At 39.9% G+C, this 18,427-nt stretch overlaps 1 protein-coding gene across 1 annotated transcript in view; it reads left to right on the forward strand.

Annotated features, from left to right (window-relative positions):
- The first annotated feature begins 11,160 nt into the window (after positions 1-11,160).
- Positions 11,161-18,427, forward strand: part of col15a1b (collagen, type XV, alpha 1b) — a 42,643-nt gene continuing 35,376 nt past the window's right edge. Inside the window, exon 1 of the mRNA XM_067453814.1 lies at positions 11,161-11,423. Within this exon, the coding sequence (XP_067309915.1) occupies positions 11,171-11,423 (253 nt within the window). The 5' untranslated portion in view covers positions 11,161-11,170. The remainder of the gene's footprint in view (positions 11,424-18,427) is intronic.

Here is an 18,427-nt window from a genome sequence, read left to right on the forward strand (position 1 = left end):
AGTCCCTTAAAACTAAGTCATTACAAAACCAAGGCTCATAAAAGTGAAGTTAGTTGTGAGAAAAGCTCTAGAATCCTTTGTTTACAGTTGTCATTTGGTATTTTGTTATCTATGCAATGACATTCAGGCATTAGAGTGATTTAAGTGTCCAAAAGGGTTTAAATATGTTTTTGGGTCACTGTACAGTACACAGTATTTACTATAATTTAGCTTATATTTAATTATATTTATATAAAGATGCCTTGCACAGCAACAATCTCCCTTTTAATACCCAATTCAGTACCGCACAAACAGCCAGTACCCACTGATTGTTTCCCTGGGTTATAACAGTGGGGTTTCTGCTCCTAAACAGTTGGAGATGGAGATGTAAACAACTAATCAGACAACAGGCCAAAATACTGTCTGACATCAAGTATGCTACTGCCCTCGAGTAACAAATGGAGTCACTAAAAAAACAGACGAGTGCAGATTTTACTGAAAAGCCTCTGGAGTGTGATTTTGATTTAATGTGGCTAAGCACTGTTTTTGTTCACCCACAAAGCCTCCTTCATTTTGCTAATTGATTACTGAAGCCCGACTACTGTCAGATCCTGTTCTTTCTCTAGCACTGATGCTAATCCCTCAGTACACTCAGACCCTCACATGCACTTACAACCAATCAGTCGACACGACGGACCACCACACCGACACTTGATCTAGTGCAGGGTGTTTCTACATCGAAATATGTTTTAATTTAAATGAGTGACACATCTTTAGCATGTTAGCTAATCCCTTTGTTTATATGTCTTCATAGGATTTGCAGTGTACATTTTGTGTCGTTCGTTTCATTGAGTCTGTTTGAGTGACATGGTAGATCTTACACTAGTGGTGAGTTTCTGTAATTCACCACTAGGGAGAGCTGGATGATCACTGTTTGTTATATTACAAGCTTTCTGACACATGCTAGTCACAGAACCAGTAACATACAGGTGCACTAATATGCATTAATTCATGCTTAACTAATGCACAGATAGTCATGTTTTAATGACTCATGAACCCATTAATTAATGATTTCTGCATCAGCAACTAAGAAAAATTCTATGATTAATAGATTAAGTAATATATTAATTTATAGTATTTAAATGTAATTATGTATTAATTCCTTAATAACATATATTATTAATTAATTGTGTAAATGAATGTGTGAATTGCCTTTTTTAATCTATGTACTTCAACTTCCAGTTGTCTGCTTTTAATTAATCATTGAATAATTATTTGCAAATGTATTATTAAGCTAGACACATGACTATTAACTATTTGTTAAGTAATGTCATTATGGTTGTGGGTTTGGATATCACCTCTAAAGGTCTGTGGGGCAGTTGCACATGCAGTGAATGTAATGTCGTAAGGATGCACACAAATATCAGCAAACCTTAATCTGAACTAGTGACTACACTGTGTTTAAACTGGACGAGATCATTATCGCACCATGCAGTAACTGCTGTCTACACTGGACAGGACAGACCATGGCAAGTCTATTTGTCCATCGTACCGGAAGTAGCGCACAAGCTTGGAGAACGTCAGAAATAGAATATGGCATCAGTTTACTGTTGGGGTTTTGTTGTGGTGTAGCGTCGCGCTAGCCTGGTCTTACCAGATTCTCAAATCTCAAACATTTCATTTGTACAGAGAGTCTGGCCACTCATCTGGCCAAGCGTTTACTTCTGCGAAGGCGGGAACTCTGTTGAAGTTTAAAACTATTGGCTCTGTCCAGAGGCACTCTGGATCTGCCATAACCAATCTCTAACGTATGGTCGTGACGTAGGTCACCCCTTCGCCTGTTTCACAAAATGTGCACTTGTTCATGCCACCTTAGTGATAGAACCATAGGATAAACCTAAAACTCGTGCATTCGGATTGTGATTTATTCACGCCACAGTGGAGGGAGAGTTTTGTGATCGGGAGCGCACTGCTCACGTGGTCCATAACATGATTGTATGCTGTAAATAAAATGTCATTTTCTCGGTATGATAATAAATGCTGCTATAAATAACGGACCAATTCAAATGTTTATGTGTTTTTATTTTAATTTGTTTGAGCGGTGATGAAATATATTGCTCTTGTAAATACTTGTGAGCATTTTAAAGAAATACAAGCCTAGAAATGCATCCAAATAACAGCAAAGTGCAACCGTACGATGGTCAAAAATGATTATAAACAGAGAATTTTAAAGTGATATATTCTTGAAAACTCAGAGATGTGGATTCAGACAGCTATTACAGCACAACACGACCATGGTGTTTGTCAAAAGCAGTTGGTAACTCGGCCGGGGAATTTTACGCGGGTAGTGGGAAACAGACGGCAATAAAATCCCTGACTAGCCTCTGTAAATGATGGCAATACCTTCCGACCTCACGAGGAACAATTACTGTCCGAATAGGGCATCAGCCAACACCTTCACCACTAATAGAGCGAGCTGGAAAATCAAACTTTTCCCGAATTCACCCTCTGGGGAGGAGGGCCACCAACAAACCTCAGCAAAGATTGTTATGGCTCCGGCTTTAACTTCTGGATATTCGGCAGCGGTGCCACAACGGAATGAATGGTTTTGTTCGCATCTTTCTCTGCCACCATTACTGAACTACAACTCAAACTAGCACACAACATCAACATCATCGTTCTCAGCCACTCCCTCTGTTCACTGATTGGACCGGTAAAAATTTGGTCTGAGAAAACCTAAGAAATACCGCAGTCCCAGACGTATACTGAAGGAAAATTAAAATTTAGTGGAAGTACGTAGGAGGACAGAGCCAGGCTAGTGTCGCGCCACATCCAATCCAGTATCACTGATTATAATGGGTTCTATTGTCTTTGTCTGGTCTAGAGACAGTGTTACGAAATAGTGTAACAGAGGCCAGTTAGTAGTTGCTGTGCGAGTAAACCTCACTCCTCTGATCTCCAGAGATGCTCTAGCGAATGTTGCTAGAGGTTGCAGCCTTTAGCCTCCTTGTTAGAGCGTCCAACTCTAATGACGACAGACCTGGGTTCGAGTCCCGCTTGCAGTGGATGGTTTGAACAGGAGGGGTAACAACAGCAGTGCCCAGCTGCATGTTCTTAGCCTTCTGCCTTCTATAGACTTCAAGTTTAATCTGAAATATTCATGTACCATGAGCAAGGTACTGGAGGCTGCAGTTCATTTGGAACAGTGGAATCCCAGCTGAAGAGAGCTGAAAATTGAGATCCATCGCTTAGTGTGGAAAGCAAAACCAAAATGACATTTTACTTAGCAATTAGTCAGTAGTCATGTGCCTCAACAAGTAAAGTCTGATGAAGTCTAATGATGAATGATTAAAGCAGACAACTGGAATTTGTAATACATGGCTTCTACATGTTCATTTACACTATTAGTTAATAGATATGATAACAGATTTAATTACTTTTAACATCATATATTACATAAAAAGGGGTAGTTCACCCGGAAATTAAATTAAACGCATCTTTTACTCACCCTTTAAAGGTGCACTATGCAGCTTTTGTCCACTGGAGGGCGCCTATGCAAAACAAATGCGTAGTTTGATGACGCAAAGTGTGAGCGCAGCATCTTGGGAGATGTGGTCTTCTCATCACAGCCGGTGAAAAATAGGACTCGGGCAGAAATCACTTTCATGCATGCGGTTATTAACGTTACTGTAGTCTAAAGCAGAGCAGGACCGAGTGTTATGGACCTGAGCACACCTGCTGGAGCGATTGTTAAACAAATACCCGCCTCGCGAATACCGGGACTTTTATTATGACGGGACGGGACACATTCGCCGGGCGCCTGCACAGATCCGCTCTTCCGGTTATGATTTTGAGGTAATGGAGCTCTGTTTATCATATTAGATACATTTAAGTGTGTTTAAAACGATGTTATGACGTTACTCCGTGCGTTCAGTTGTTCACACTGCTAAGAGTAAAGCGCTCCTGCCAAATAAAAGCCGAAACCGAGGGTAACGCAGATATGACGCCATTGACAGGCGACTCTCTCAAATGCAATGCTGCAACGTCCCTGTCCTTAGTTAAAATAGCAATTTTCTCACAATTTACAAATAGTTGGAAACATCTGGGATATTGTAGGTACTCAACTGAATAAAATATATAACACTGGCCTAGTGGTTTTTGGATATTTTACTGCAAAAATACTACATAGTTCACCTTTAATGCCCTAGGTCCTTCTATCCATAGATATGTATACGTATACATATCTGTGCTTCCTTCCCTTTCAGACCTCAAAAGCAGTCATTTTAACAATAGTTCTGCACGCGCTTCTTCCTATTATGGCAGTGGATAGCGACCATGGTAAAACAATACAAAAATGATACAAAAGTATGACGCAATGATACAGTGAGATCACTGTATCTCACTGTATGCCCGCCATATATGGAAAGTGTCCAGGAGGCATACTATAAGGTTTTGCGAGAAATAAACTATTATATATTCTGTCAAAACACTGAGCTCAGCCGTTACTCTGTGTGCATTCCTGTAATGACTTGAACCTAGGGCTGGGAATCGATTCCAAAAAGGATCGATTCCTCGATTCCAAGGCGTTGGGAATCGAGAGTCGATTCCAACGTTTGGAATCGATTCCATCAAGGGGAGAGCCCTTTAAGAGCCCTTTTCAATTCTGTATAGTTTAGCATTAATTTGTCTCTCACTCACTAATAATGATTGGAAGTCTATTTAATTTCTGAAAAAGGTTCTTTTGGACATTTAAGTTTCAAATAACCAGTTAAAAATAAAGCAATTTTTTTTTTCTTCTTTTTTTTCTTTTTTTTTTCCGTCATTACGTGATGACGTTGCGTGAAACGTTCAAATAAAGCCGTGAGCGCATATCACTGATTATTAACATACCTTTCATTCACTTAGGTTAATGGTGTTTATTGTCATTGTTTCCTTTTGTGATCCTGCATCCTGGACAAGTTTACGCTATGCACACAAAAACTCCATAATTTTAAATCGTTAAATGGTTATGTTGTCCACAACGGTAGGTTGAGAGCACTGCTTACAGATGCAGATGTGAGGGTCTTATTTTAGTTTTCTACTTTCTTTAAAGGGGGGGTGAAATGCTGTTTCATGCATACTGATCTTTTTACACTGTTAAAGACATGGAATCCCATACTAAACATGGACAAAGTTTCAAAAGTTAAGGTGGACGTTTGATGGGAGTATTTCTTTGTCAAAAATACTACTTCCGGTTAGTCATAAGTTTCGGCAAGTTTTTTGCGATCATGCGTCCCCTTTGACGTTAATGGGGGCGGAATTTCCTTGTATGGGCCTTACGGACAATTCTACCGGAAGCGCGTGAGAGAGAGAGAGGGAGAGAGCGAAAGTAACAGGCTACGGCCATCAAAGCGCTGGCTCGTAGGCTGCGCTGCACAGGTAATGTGCAAAATTAACAATGACATCAAAAAGTGCGTTTTTGGTTGCCAGACCAAGACAGTCCTGCACAGATTCCCCAAAAACCCAACAGTGGATGGAATTTGCTTTTCCGGATCAGCAACTGAGTTGCGCAAATGTTTATATCTGTTCGCTGCATTTCGGTGCCGACTGTTTCATAAACAAGGCCCAGCTTGACGCCGGATTTTCCAATCGCCTAATGCTGAATGATGGAGCAGTCCCAACAATAAAGGTCCCAACGTTAGAACCGCGGGCGGTGAGTTAGACTACTTCAAATGTCTGTGTTTTTGCCTATGCTCATCAAGTAGCCCAAACATGATCACGTATAGTTACTATATATATTACTATATATAGAAATTGATCAATGGAGCATGCGATGTGTAGTGCGTGTACATTTGTTTAGCTGGCCACTATATGTGTAACTTTATGTTTGTGTATTGTAAAAGCACTCCAAACAACAATACACAAAGAGTGGGGAAATATGTTGAACTAAATAAGCGCGCTTCTTCATTCAAATGTGCTACTATTCCGTGTTGTCTACACAAACCACGCGTAAACACACACACACACGTGCACAACTGCACTTCCCACATGTACACCTTCAAAGACAAAAATACGACGAAATAATTCAAGTATAAATATGTAAATAACACAAGTCGCTAAGCATATTATATAGTTAGTGTATAACTTGTACCACATACAGACGTCCTGCTCTAGTCGTTTTTGCTGCTGCTCCTGTTCAACTGCAGCCTCTGGGTCTGATTCCGGATCATAGATGTATGGCTGTATCTGATTAAAAGCCATATTTTTAGTTTGAATAAAGTTTTTCCCGCTGTTAGGGATGACACAGCTTTACGACGCACTCAACACGGCGGCGCACACGTCACTATTTAGCTCCGCTCACTCGATACGCCCCCACCCGCTCGGCTTTTTTCGGAAAGACTCGGAACAGCGCATCTTTCTTATATAATTATTTAAAAAATAAAGACTTTTCGGAGATATGCAGGATGCAATGCTACTCTATAGGTACTCAAGATTGACATGACACTGACTGAAACTGAGTGTTTCACCCCCCCTTTAATCCAATGATTACTCTGAAAGAAAATGCGCCTAGACTAGAGTACAGATTAATGATGACTGAGTCTAACGTGCTATAGTAACGAACGCAACTTGCTCACGCATGTGATTGACAAATAAACTGCGCACTCTTATATTATTGTTTTTGTTAATATTATGGTTATTTTGCCTCATACATTCTGTGCAAAAGCACTTTTGAACGTAGTCATTTAATTTAATTCTGCACATGCATTTTAGACATGTCATGTAGTTTTAACTAGTGATGGGGAGTCGACTCCAAAAGAGTCGATTCCTCCACTCTGAATAGCCCCAGAGTCGGGGTCGACTCCAGTACAGGAATCGACTCTCGGTGTCGACTCTGTTGCTGTGTCCGAAATTGCTCTATTTTACTGAATTGCTAATCTAAAGTGCATGGAAATTGAGAGCACTATAAGCAAGGAGTGAGTGAAATGAAGCAAGCCGCGAGGTAGGCTAATACACTGACGTCGCAGGAACTTTGTCACACACATTTATTTGAGTGCTTACTTTAGAAATAAAAAAACACTCCCATGAATAATGTGCTATCCTTTTTAGCTAAATCAGCTAAATCGCACTTGCTGCTGGGCCATTTCAGGAGCATCCATAATGTAAAATTCATAATGTAAAATGTATCCTGCGGTCACTCCAGGATTAGGTTCCTTCATCGATTTCGTAAAAAAAAAAAAAAGAAGATTCAAAAAGGAATCGAAAACAACAGTGTGGAATCGATTCTTCGAGTTATTATATTCTCAAAAAACGTTGTTATAATTAAAAGGCACAGTGCCTAAGTGCCACACTATGTGCTTTGAGAGGTCGAATTATGCAGTAATTGGCTGTTAGAATACATTTTCTCTGTATAAATACTAGCTTTTTCAGCAAGAGAAATGTGATGCAAATAAGGTGTCTAGGACTTAATTCGTGTCTAGCTCTTAATTCTGGCTATGGCATTTAGAGGACAGTGCTGTCTAATTGCTCCATTAGGCATAATGCCCTTGAGCGGAGGCCACGGCTGCTAATTGAGACTTTTCTATAGACAAGAAATCCACAGTATTGCACAGCTGATGGCTTTTGACAATAAACCAATTACTGAATGTTATTGGGGTACAGGAAAGGAATAGTGTGCTTGGTTGGATGGGAACATCATCTCTCCTACTTAACCTTTGGGTCTCAAATGGAGACTAACAGTTTGAGTTCCTTCATGTTCACATGAGACGCTATGGCAAGCAAACCCTCGTCAAAACTTCTTTTTTCAGGGTGTCTTAAGAGTTGCGCTTTCAAGCACCCAGAGTCAGGATTTGACATACAGCAGGATGTATTTCTAGGATGAACAGGAATGTATTGACACATCTGATTGGTAAATAAAGCAGGATATATTTAGTGGATTTAAGGGTTGAAGAGCATTAAAGGAACACGCCAACTTTTTGGGACTTTAGCTTATTCATCGTATCCCTCAGAATTAGATAAGTCCATATATATCAATCATTCTCATCTCCATGCTTGCCATAACTCTGTCTGATGCACCCACCACTAGCCTAGCTTAGCACAAAGGCTGGAGGTAAACAGCTCCATCTAGCCTACTGCCCAATAAGTGACAAAATAACACCAACATTTTCCTATTTACATGTTGCGATGTGTACCGACAGAAAATGAAAAGTTGCTATTTTCTAGACCAATATGGCCAGGAACTAAACTCTCATTCCCAAGGAATAATCAAGGAATTTTGCTGCAGTATGGGTGCAGCAGCGCACTGAAATTATACAGTGCCTGAAAATAGTCAAATGCACTAATTAAAACGTTGTTTATGTTGACAGAAGTTAGCCTATTTTCAGGCATAATATCATTGCACCTGCTGCACCCATGGTACAGCAGCAAAGTTCCCTGATTATTACGCAGGAATGAGAGTATAGTTCCTAGCCCTATCGGTCTGGAAAGTTGCTACTTTACATTTTTTTCCTTTTTAATTTTAAAATGAGTGTCCATACCAGCACGAGTGTTCTGTTAATTCCAAGCACGTTCTGCAGTTTTGTTTTTTTGCCGCTTTAAATGCTTAAACTCTTTAAAGCAGAATGGATTCTGATTGGCTATCAGTAGCTGCGTTTCCATTATCCTTCAAATTGCGCGAATTGAAATTGCGAATAGAAAAAAGCTACGCCCAATGGAAACACCTCGGTTTCACAAAAACTCCCATATACTATAATTTTTACACTCACATGAGGTGGTTTTTCAGGCAATTTGTAAAAGGAATATTTAGCAAAACTGCAATGGAATAATTTTTTTCGCATTTATTAACTCTGATGAGACTGGGCCGAGAGTTCTTTATTAAACTTATAAAAGACAAAAGAATTATGGGAATACTGGATTCTAAACAACAAAGAAAACAACAATGAAATCAAACAATTTATCAAGACCTCAAAGCAGATATGAGGGAGAATCCCATTCTATAACTTCCTAAAAACATGTTACACGTGGCCACTCTTGTATTATTGCTTGCCAATAATGTTTGGATAACATGCCTGCATATCCAATATAAAAATAATGGCTAGTGTGGTGGTGTAACGGTGTCGGGAGCCAGGAACAAACTGAAGAAACAGAAGGTCAGAATCCAAACTGAAACTTTAATAATGTCACACGGGAACAGACAGATGGCTAGGGGAACACAACCTAACATAACAGTGACTAGACAAAGACTAAAGGTGAGGGTGAACAGAAACAAGATGATTAACCAGGCACAGCCTGGGACAAATGAACTAACAAGAGTAACAATCAAAGGAATGGCGGGAAACTGAACACAGGAATGAATCAAAATACAAACTGGAAGTCCAAAATCACAAACAGAACCATGACAGGTGGCTCTGATACCTACTAACTGCAATGATTTTTTTTTTTAAATGTATTATCATTTAAGAGGAAAAAAACATAACATCAGTTAAATGGAAACAATTTAACAGTTTAATTTGATCAACATTTAGAAAGTATTGTTCTGCTCAAATAATGAAAACCCAGCTAATAATGTTCATCAAATTCTGAAAGTGAATCCAACTATATATAATTTCTTTGTGCTGTAACCAATAGTTATGGTGTGGACTTTGGAATTATATCTTTATCGTTATAGTTATTGGTCATGGGTGTGAACTGGCCTTTATTGTATTTTGTATTTTGCCAGATGAATGCTAACAGAACAGATATTTTAGTGGCAGTGTCCCCATTGGCTATTCAGGTGTATGTGAAGTTGAAGCCTTTTCTCCCAATAACCCTATTGTAGCCCTAACAATCTGCAACAATATCAAGCACACTGTATGGATCAGAACAGACTCTCTTTGTCACTGTATTGATGTGCTGTGATCACTGAGCTGTGGAGACTTGGCTGATGAATTTGGCTCAATATTTCCATGCCCTGGTTTTTCCCTCTGCTTGCAGAGTACAAACTCCTTGTTTTCCCATGTTTCTAAACATAGAGGCCTTCCAGAATATGACTGCCCTTCTCAGAGTTGTCTGATAACTCAAGTTTTAATAGCATAGAAAGTACACCACCATTCAAAAGTTATTATTATTATTTTGAAAAAAACAATTTATTCAACAAGGATGCATTATATGTATCATAAAATAATATAAAGTAATGGCAGTAAATACATTATAGTGTTACATACAGTTTCTATTTAAAATAAATGATGTTCTTTTGAACATCAAATAATCCTGCATTTTTTTCACAATTAAATAATAAAAATATTTAAGCATCACCTCTGTTTTAAACAGTAATAAAGAAGAAATGTTTCTTGAGCAGCAAACCAGCATATTAAAATGATTTCTGAAGGATTAAGTGACAGATTGAAGACGCATGACGCTGAAAATTCAAAAGTCATTTTAAACTGAAATAAGTTTTCATAATATTACTTTTTACTGTATTTCTAATCAAATACATAAGCTTGGTGAGCATAAGAGACTTCTTTGAAAAACTTACTGACCCTAGCAGTGTCACAAGAAACATGTCTTATCAATGTTAAAAACACTTGTGGGTTTTTTTTTTTTTTTTTTGTGGAAGCATGGTAGTTTAACCAGGAAAATTTGATGAAAAGAAATCATTTATAGAAGTCGTTACTGTCATATTTGATAAATTGAATGTGTCCTTGCTCTGCTGCTCTGCTGTATTACTTTCCTTACCTTAATGAACTGTTACTATATGAAACACAGTGGCACTGAAAATTCATCTAGCATGTCTTCTTATGGAAGTGTGCTGCTCCCTGCATTCAGTGTGACCTGTATTTCCTTGTAAGATAAAGAAAAACATTTAGCAAGATTTGAAACTCTCCATCGCTGCACACTGTTGTGAAATCCTCTATTTTGGTAAGCATACTTCATTGCCATGGGCTGAATGTTTTTAGAGGTGGTAATAGGTGGAAGGGGTTTAAGGAGGGGGCTGAGGTGGGGGTCAAAGGCTATGCATTCTCCCTCTGTGTGTGCTCAACAATCCCATTATGATGGCGTAGAGGATAGGACATTTGGCTGCCCTGCTGAATACCAAAGTCTGCATGGTGCACTGGGGTACCGAGGGGGTTCCTAGGGGGTGCAGAGAGCAGCCGTGCGGGAGGAGCAATATAGCACGTTCTGGCTGTATTGCAAAAGCGGTCAACGCACGCTCCTCTACCCTGCTCGGCCAAGCAGCATGGCGGTCCCGGTGCTGCCGTTGACCTGTCTTTTGCTCCTGAGCCTGGTCAGTGCCTCCTCTCAAATCCAGTGGTTCAGGTTTCTGTGGGTCCCAGAGGTGATCTCACCCACACCTGATGTCACCACACCCGCACCCATCACTACAGCACCAGAGGAGAGCATAACCCCCGTCCTTCCAACCTCTCCTCCTCAGCCCACAGTGGGATCCAGCAAAGCAAGAGCTAAGAAACCTCTCCGAATATGGAAGAGTGGTGAGTGTCAGTGCACTGTTTAAAATGTTTGTAATTTTTACCGAAAAATACTGTAAAATGTTAGATTTAAACATGTTAATTGTTTAAATCAGTGTACATCACCCAAAGTTTTTGCATGTGAAAACTATTATTATTTATGGTGGAAAAAAGTAAAAGGACAAAACATGATGATATTTAAATAATTTATTAGGCCTATTTAATACTAAATAATTTGGTTTCTTCTTATTTTTGTTATTAGTAATGTAAATTAGTGTGTTTTGTGTTTCAATGCATATTGTTTGATTATTTTTCTGTTGCATTAGAGATAGAGATAGAGATATTTAGTGGACTGGCCACTTACAATGAACTTTCATTCGTCTTGTGTCTTTCTGCTGTGCCACTTGTACCATTGTGGTGGATATTGGTACATTGTAACTAAGATAAAAGGGCAGATTTTGGTAGTTCAAGGTGGTGTATTTACATGAAATGCGTGGTTAGAAATGGTAAAATATACAGGGAACCTTGTCACAGTATCTTTTCAGAATGGGGGGTGAAGGGAAAGGTGAAAGTTTTGAAAAAAAGGTTAATTAAAGGCCATTTTTATTGCTAACTCAATGCTGTAAATGTATTTAGTTTAATTGAGGATTTCATAATACATTTTGTAATGAACCAACTGGAGATATTTGCATAGACAAGGTGTTGTTTATCATTCTTGTTACTTATCCAAATGTAATTTGGATTTAGCTTTGCAGTTGAATAATTACTGAGATTGTGTTTCACCCATGAGGCTAACAGAAATTAAAGTGCAGCTTTACTCTGAACTCTAACTAAAATGTTTCTAATTGTGCTATGCCTTTGTGTGAGAGCCTGATGGTGTTTGATGAGCTTGCTTTTCTCAAAGAATAAAGCTAAATCTCTATCACATGATATTACAATAATAGGATTAGCAGCAGGAGGTTTTCTGGAAATTGGGGTCGCTGATGGAGCATTGGTTACAGGTCCACCTGCTGGTTACAAGCATAGAGGAAGATTGTGAAATTAACCCTGGGGTCCAGACGTGTTCCTTAATTAAGATTTAATTTATCCCATTACTCCATGCAGTCACTAAAGCACTTCCCTCTAGTGAATTTTCCATTTAACCGAGACGTTCCCTTTCAGTCTGTCACTCTCAACGTCACGTTGGAGCGCAACCGACAAATTGGGGAACCCTAAAAAAAAAAAAAAAACTGTTACTGACCCTTCCAGTGCTATGCATAAGCCTCTCTGACCCCCATCTGCTTGGGACAGAAGACTTATGCAGAGAGAGTCAATCAGTGCTGTTCCGCATGACCCACTCAGCAAGAAAATTGGATAACATTGGGAAAGCGTGTGAAAATGCCAGGCACGAAAATGCTTGCAGGTCTCCTACCCTCTTAATGGAAGCCAGTGCACTCAGCTGACTGCAAAAGTTCAAGGGTGGTCTCTGAAGTCCAAGAGACAAGTCCCAAGAAGGTATAGAGGTAGGACGAGGTGGATTTAGTCTTTTCGTCCCCTCAGGAACCTGACGATCAGGTTGCGTTTCCCAATGGACGGACTCTGCCAAGGAAAAGACATATGGGCACCCAACACAGGTTCCACCAATGCATACGAGTCTTGCCGAGGGGTGATGGAGGACCTCAACAGGGTTCCCAAGTGGGGAACTTACTGGAGCAGTTAAAGGGGTACTTCAGAACTGGGAAGATGAATCTGTATTTAAACTGGATCATTAATGTAGTACACATGTGAACATATTTTTGAATTTGGTGCCTTCTAGACTGAGAAAAGACAGAAAATGTATTTTTGTCTCATGGGGATGAAAGACAATAATTCCCAGAATGCATTGCTTCACTGGCCTGTGAGGTCTCTCCCAAAGCCGCATCTACTTGATCACTGGATTACTTTCCCACCGCATTCATTTTCATAAAATCAGTTCAGTTAGAGAACAGACACTACAATTAAAAACTGAACGTGTCTGTTCAATATAATGAGTGAGTCGCCAAACGAGTGTCACAGCACAAACGCTACAGAAGTCAGATTACATTCATTGTGATTAATGAGCTGAATGAGCTCTTGTGATGAGAGCTGTAGTAATCGCGACCACGGCATACATTCACAGCACGTATTCAGTCTGGGCAAGATCATTCGAATATACTCCAGGGTTAGTCCAGGTCCAGTTAGGCCAATATGGCTCAACTAGCAAGATGTTTTACATTTTATTATGTGTGTGCAGCAGTCATCCATGAGGACATTGTCAGAACTCTCTGTGCATTCAAAATGCCAAACTGTTTGAGTAGGTACTACATTTGAATTTAAACTAAAACAGAACCATTAAAAAGTACTATTATGTATAGTATTAATATGGGTAGTATGAAGGAAATATGGACACACTACATTCACCATTTTGTTACTGTCACATGACCTATCTGTGTCAGTTGCATTGCTTAACTGCCATTCATAAATCCTCTCCTGTGGCCTCATTGCAGGGCTGTAACCATAGACGTTGAGGGAGACAAGTCCCCCAAACAATTAGAAATAGCCAAATTCTCCCCCCAATATCTGATATTGTTGATGTTGCTCTTCTGTACTCCATTACACACCGCTCTGTTTGTTGCTAGGTATAACAAAAGTAAAATGTTACATTTTTAAGATGGTCTACCTCAGTGCAACACTTTATAGCAGTGAAAGATTGCGTCGTAAGATGTAAGTAGTTAAACTAGGGTGACCAAATGACCTGTTTTCCTAGATGTCCTGTTTGTAAGTCCTGTCCTGGCCCTAATATAACAATTTCGATCTATCCATACAGAGGGAGTATATTTAAAATGTATTGAAATTAATAAGGAATCTTTGATTAAACTTCGAGTATCATTTGAGTATCTCATTGCCGGGCCAAGTATCCTGGTTTTCTGTAATCAAAATGTGGTCACCCTAAGCTAAACATTTAAACTGTTTTACCATAAAAACACACAGGGACCAACAAGTCAAGACAAGTGATGCAAACTACTTTTTTTAAAACAATTCATAAAACAGCAATGACATACAACAGACCACTGCTTGTGCTTCAGTGATTCACTTGGCAACTGTTGACATGACAGTTAAAAACATTTCCAAAATGCGCAGAGATGTGGAATAAAACATCAATCACTTATCTTAGTGTAATAAGGTTCGTAGATGGGAAGGAAGGAGGCGGGAACCGGCGAACGTTTCAAACATTTATTAACTCAAAATAAATAAACAAAACGAAAGTAAAACCGCGGACAGCCCCTCACGGACGACTGCCCGCAAACACACACAAAATAAAGCATAACATAAAATTCCAGGCCTGGTCCTCTCTCGTCTTCCGCTGCCCTGTTCCTCCTTTTATGCTCCCGTCACATGGCCGCGAGACGAGACCGGTGTGCCACGCAGCTGGCACTCGTTGACATTAATCACCGGCCCGCTCTCGCGGTCCCTCGCCCCGCTGCTTGCCACACCACACTTAAGCCTAGTTCACACTGCCCGATCTTTGCCCCGATTTTGAGTCGCCGACAGGTTTTGTGAAATCGCAGACAAATGCCCGAGATCACAGGCAAATCGGTGCTCGTGCACGCGAGTGACAATCACGCAGTATGAATTATCAAAGACGCGATCAGAGAGAATCGCCGACGAGTCGCCGACGCCGGTGAGATATTTGGCATGCTAAATATCTGGAGCTGTCGGCGATTCAAACTCCTGCTGTGTGAACTGCGTTCTGACTGAAAATTACACCGACAGCCAATGAGAGAGTGAGATACAGGGCCGCAGGAGGTTCAGGGAGGAGTTATAAAGCAGAATTTCAGTATTTTAATAGATATATTTACAATTCTATCAAACAGAAACAAAGGCCAAATATTTGCACATCCAGCCACAGCAGCAGCACATTAAATAATTATTTATTTACCTCAAACTGTCTTTGCAGAACAAAATCCTGGCTCCCTCTGTCTCTCCAACAATTTCTTCCGCCATAATCTTTTTTCTTTTTCTCCACAAATCAGCGCACATACAATTTGAAGCAAACTTTGTGCAGTTTGTCATTTTTAATAACAATTCCAAGTCTCGCGCGAGAACTCCGGTCTGACGCACGTGTGATCTCGCGTTGTTTACTTGTCACATCGCACGTGTGTTTGGGAAACGTAGTTTGCGCACCGGAGAGCGAGAGAGTTGTCGGCGATTCTTCCTCTTGTTCAGTCATGCAGTGTGAACTCCTCTGTCGTCAAACCATCGTGCAGTGTGAACACAGCAGTAAGCGCGTTTCCATTACCCTTCAAATTGCGCAAATTGAAATTGCGAATTGAAAATACGCCCAATGGAAACGCGGCAATTTCGCAAAAACTCCCATATATCGCAAAAAAGTTTTTACGCTCTCATGAGGTGGTTTTTCAGGCGATTCGAAAAAGGACATTTTCGCAAAACTGCAATGGAAACGTTTTTTTCGCATTTACATGTCACCTGTTGCGGTGACGCATTGCTGCAACATAGGGCCTATATATTATATTTTCCTAGCTCAATTGTGTCGTAATAACAAGATAATGTAGTTAACAGGACATATATTTTCTCCTAATAAGGACTACAGGCCATATATACTGTAATTAAGACATATATTCAAGAAATGTATTAAAGCAGAAAGAGTCAGCCTGTATTTTCAGCCTTACTCAAAGGCAGAGGAAACTGGCCAGTTACGCGTCAATCCATTCCAGACGATCTTAGTTTGCTTCTTATCTAATAAACAGGCATTTAATTGATGAAACATCGATCAAAATAAAAATACAATTTATACAAAACTAAATGTATTTTTTAAGAAAGACTTTCTAGAAAATAAAACTCGAAGTGATCAAAATCATGTGACTCTCCAGGTCTCAAACATATTGCGATTCTTACTCATGCTGCTCACTTTTCATAACCAACATATACATTAAAATAATAATATTACAGGCTAATGTTTAGGCCTAAACGCAGCCTATTTAGTTTCGTAGTTAGGCTGTTTTCTTTAACCCACGGCCGATAAAAGCGCCGACGTTCTCAGTTTTCCTTCTTCCTTTAAGAGAGATGAAACAATTTACAATACTCTTGTCATTTTTAGCTATACAGATGAGTTCAAGACATAATTATATACTATAAACTGTCTATTTTTATTTGTGGACTCGGGGAACTAATTATTTTGCATGCACTCACTCCAAACGCGGTCTCCATTTCAAAAAAATTATTTTGTTTATTAAATGCCAATTTTTTCTTTTCCAAAGCATTTCTAAATTCAGTTCAAATGCCAATCAAACCAAATATCTAGCCAAAATAACGAAAGTGGTGAAAATAAAAATAAAACATTTGAGTTAACATGCAAATTCAAACATTTCGCTCTTCTCTATATGCGTCAACCTGCCGCGCTTAAAAGGCGATAATTCTTTACAGATGATGGTTCGGTTTGGAGAGAAGACGAGATGGAGTTCTTTATTAAACTCATAAAAGACAATATAGGATTACAGTAATACTGGATTCTAAACACAGAAATGCTACATTATCATGAAGACCTTGAAGCAGATCTGACACACACACACACACACACACACACACACACACACACACACACACACACACACACACACACACACACACACACACACACACACACACCTCATATCCGTGCCGCTTAAGTAACCTAAGGGGCTTTCCTTGCCATTAATGCTTGGATAACACATATGTCTCCTTCCAATAAAAATAATGGCTAGTGTGATGGATGGGATGTACAAACCTACCAAGTGCCATCATTTTGGACTGACCTATCGCGAGAGGAAAGTAATATGTTTTAGTCGCATAACTGCAGCTATGGAAACGCTGTCATTTCGCAACAGTTTTTTATCGACATTTAAGAAATATCGCAAAAGTTTTTCGCAAATCTGCAATGGAAACGCAGCTAGTGACTGAATGATACCCCAGATAGTCATGCAGTGTGAATAGAGCTGTGACCCGACGAGTTTGAAAATCGTGCAGTCTGAACTAGGCTTTAGATGCTGATTCCAGATGCGTTCTAAAAGCGCTCTGCACTTTCTGAAATCGTGCTGCAGACTGTCCAGCAAACACAACCTGTATTGATTTTAGGGGGGGAGGGGGGGGGGTGAAATGCTGTTTCATGCATACTGAGCTTTTTACACTGTTAAAGACTTGGATTCCCATCCCTAAACATAGACAAAGTTTCAAAGACTAAGTTGGACGTTTGATGGAGTATTTCTATGTCAAAAATACTCCTTCCGGTTTCGCACAAGTTTCGTAGAGTTTTTTTTTCGAGTATGGGTCGGCTTGACGTTGATAGAGCTGAAGGTCCTTGTATGGGCCGTACGGGCTCTTCTTCTGGAAGGGTGCGCACGCACGTGACTAAAGCGAGAGACCAAATGGACGCCCATAAACACTCTCTCAGGTGCAGATCCACTCATCTGTGCAATACTTCTGTTGCGCCGTGCTCCACTTTTTTCCTATGGGTGACATCAAACAACTTTAATGCGCCCGCACAGCTTTCCGGGAAGGCTGCGCTGCATTTGAACCGATTTGAACGCAGAAATGACGAGAAGCATCACAACACCATGCTTCGGTTGTGTCGCAATAGTGAATCTCCACGGTCACTGCTGTCACAGCACTTCACGAAATCAACAATAAGTGTGTTTTTGACAGAGCGGTCCCAGCGATAAAGGTTCACGGTCGTGCTTTGGAAGCAGGCGGTGAGTAAAACTGCTTCAAATGTCTATGTTGTTGGCTATCGTCGCGTGAGTAAACATCAGTAAACAACACGATCGTGTATAGTTAATTTATCAATGGAGCATGCGATGTATGGTGTGTGTTTAAATACATTTGTTTAGCTGACCAATATGTCAGTTTGTTTATTGTAAAACCACCCAAACATAAACCTAGACTAGGGGACGTTCTCACAAAGCGTGCTTCTTCACTCAAATGCGCTAACGTTACACCCTTGTTTTTTTTATACACTATCTGACGTGCAAAACCGT

The sequence above is a fragment of the Pseudorasbora parva genome, chromosome 9, assembly GCF_024679245.1.
Source record: "Pseudorasbora parva isolate DD20220531a chromosome 9, ASM2467924v1, whole genome shotgun sequence".
In the NCBI taxonomy this organism is placed as follows: domain Eukaryota; kingdom Metazoa; phylum Chordata; class Actinopteri; order Cypriniformes; family Gobionidae; genus Pseudorasbora; species Pseudorasbora parva.